The 2,969-nt window shown below is 38.3% G+C and overlaps 1 protein-coding gene across 1 annotated transcript in view; it reads left to right on the plus strand.

Moving 5' to 3' along the window:
* The window catches only part of Kat2b (K(lysine) acetyltransferase 2B), a 90,104-nt gene that overhangs the window by 72,838 nt on the left and 14,297 nt on the right, over positions 1-2,969 (plus strand). Inside the window, exon 14 of the mRNA XM_013022109.1 lies at positions 2,603-2,713. Within this exon, the coding sequence (XP_012877563.1) occupies positions 2,603-2,713 (111 nt within the window). The remainder of the gene's footprint in view (positions 1-2,602; positions 2,714-2,969) is intronic.

A 2,969-nucleotide genomic window follows, 5' to 3' on the forward strand; every position in this document is an offset into this window, starting at 1 on the left:
CCTTCCCTGGCTAGCCTTGAATTCTTGATTCTCCTACTTCCTTCCAAGCGCTAAGATTACAGGCATGGCCACCAGGCTCAGTTGTATAAATTGTGTTTTTAGAGATAGGTATAACAAGAATTAGGCACTGGTGGCTCACGCCTGTAATCCTATCTACTCTGCAGGCTGAGATCTAAGGATTGTGGTTCAAGGCCAGTCCAGGCAAGAAAGTCCTTGAGACTCTTATCTCCAATTAATTACCATAAATCAGGAAGGAGGGCTGTGTGTGGTTTAAGTTGTAGAGAGCTAAACTTAAGCATAAAAGCTTAGGGACAGCACCCAGGCCCTGAGTTGAAGCCCCAGGTCTAGCATGCACATGTGCATGCATCTGAGAGAGAGAGAGAGAGAGAGAGAGAGAGAGAGAGAGAGAGAGAGAAAGAGAAAGAAAGACAGAAACAGAGAGACAGAGAGACAGAGACACACAGAGACAGACAGAGACACACAGACACATAGACAGACACAGAGGCACACAGCTATAGCAAGCACCTTGTTTGGAAAGGTTAATTAAGGTTGATTTGGACACTTTTAGGGATGCCACAGGGAAACAGAATATGAGTTGCTGCTTTGTCTTGTTACTTCTCACAAGGGCAGTTTGTTGTATTCCCTACACTGTAAAATTTTAAAGACTTGAATGAAGTTGGAAAAAAATGTCATAAATTCAGTAGAAAGCCCTAGAAAAATAAAGTCATTTCTTTGTTAGTGATCTGAAAGTGTCGTTTTAGAAAATGAAGATTAATATTACAAAATAGAACAGGATGAACAAATTGATGAAAGATATTTTGTATATTTATGTGTATAATGGATACATTACCTTTTTAGGGACCAACTGTTTAGTACAAATAGAAATGGAAGAAACAGTTACATCATTAATTTCCTGTCTTTTCATTGCCCCGTGTCTTTAGTTAATAATTAATGACCAACTCTGGAGCCAGGTACTACCTTAGATACTTAGATTTTCAAAGGCATCTGCCAACCCCTCACACTGGAACACACAGACATTCTGCTTCACCGTGAGGTAAAACTCAGTGAATCCCAGTGCTAGTAGAACTTGCTTGTGAAGTCAGCAAATCTGTATTTACTATATTAAATGTGTGGCTATGTCTTTAAAATTATATCCAGGGGCCAGAGGTGTGGCTGAAGTGGTAGAACGCCAGCTGAGCAAGAGCAAGGCCTTAAGTTCAAACCCCAAAATAATATGTGTGTGTATAAGTAAGAGGAAATAAAATTTTGTCCAGTCATTTAGGTGAATCAAAGTTATCTTTTAATTCCTGTGAGTACTTTAATACTTACATGTGAATTTATCTGGTTTAAGAACACATAAAAGGTAATATTTGAAAATATACCTGAAGTACCTTATCAGGTTTTAGAATATATTTTTCATATTAAAACTCCTTGGTCTTGATAAGTTTAAAATTATATAGCTATTTATCTCTATAAAATTATATAGCTAAAATTACATAGCTAGTGTGTTCTGGCTGACCTGGAGATTCTGGGCTTTTGCAGTCCTCTTTTCCTTATTCTTTTTTGTTTGTTTGTTTCTTGGTTGGAGACCAGGACTCAAACTCTGTACCTGATTGCCTGTTGCTTTTGCTCATTGGCTAGCAATCTACCAACTGCCCCCAGTTCCACCAGGTCTTTCTTGAAAAGGTCTGATGATAGCAGCTTAGAAATTCTGTGTATGCTGGGCGCTCAGGCCCACTCAGGTCTGTAATCTAACTACTTAGGAGGCTGAGATCTGAGAAGCCACTGTTCAAAGTCAGCACAGTCAGGAAAGTCTTCCTTCAATTAAACACCAAAAAAAAAAAAAAAAAAAGCTGAAAGTAGAGCTGTGGCTTAAGTGGTAGAACACTAGCCTTGAGCAAAAAAGAGTCTGGGACAGCACCCAGATTCTGGGTTTAAGTCCCAGGACTGGCACCAAAAAAAAAAAAAAAAGAAGAAGAAAAAGAAAAAGAAAAAAATTCCACAGTAATTTTAGAAGGGTTGATATTATGTAATACAGAGCAAAACACCTGGATTAGTGATATTCTAGTGATCATTAGCACTTTTTATTTATACACTTCTTTAAATCTAAGATTCTGAAATACTTTCAAAATTAAGCAGAAATTCATTAAAAGTATTTACTCCATGAGAATTTAACATTTTAGCTAGGAATTTTTGTATCTGAGTTTGTAGTTTCAGTGTATTATGGCCAAAGAAGCAAAAACATATTTTCCAATGTTGTTTTTTTATCTTGAACCAAGAATTTTGAAGATTTTTTATAGTTCTCTCCCTCATTTTCAAAGTTCAGAAATTGTTATAAATTGTTAATATTAAATTTCCCCCAGGAGAGTCTCTGTTGGTAATACACACACACACACACACACACACACACACACACACACACACACATACACAACACACACATGTTATGGTAAAATATGTTATGATCATATATATACATATATATGTATATATGTATCTCCAAGCACAATCTCTTTAGTTTGCCAACATTTCCTGGCAAGATTGTAGGATTTTCTTTTCTCCAAGACCTAATCTATTTGTCTGCATGCTAACTTGTGCACAGGGCTATGGAACCCACCTGATGAATCATCTGAAAGAATATCACATAAAACACGACATCCTCAACTTCCTCACATACGCTGACGAATATGCAATTGGATACTTCAAGAAACAGGTAAGTGGGCTGGGACTGTGGCTTAGTGGGTAAAGTGCTTGCCTAGCATGCGCGAAGACCTGGGTTCAATTCCTCAGCACCACATAAACAGAAAAAGCTGGAAGTGGCGCTGTGGCTCAAGTGTGGCTAGGGTGGCTAGCCTTGAGCAAAGGAAGCTCAGGGACAGTGCCCAGGCCCTGATTTCCAGCCCCAGGACTAACAAAAAAAGAGAAGAAAGAAAGACGAGAGAGAGAGAGAGAGAGAGAGAGAGAGAGAG

The sequence above is a fragment of the Dipodomys ordii genome, unplaced genomic scaffold, assembly GCF_000151885.1.
Source record: "Dipodomys ordii isolate 6190 unplaced genomic scaffold, Dord_2.0 Scaffold60, whole genome shotgun sequence".
NCBI classification, from domain to species: domain Eukaryota; kingdom Metazoa; phylum Chordata; class Mammalia; order Rodentia; family Heteromyidae; genus Dipodomys; species Dipodomys ordii.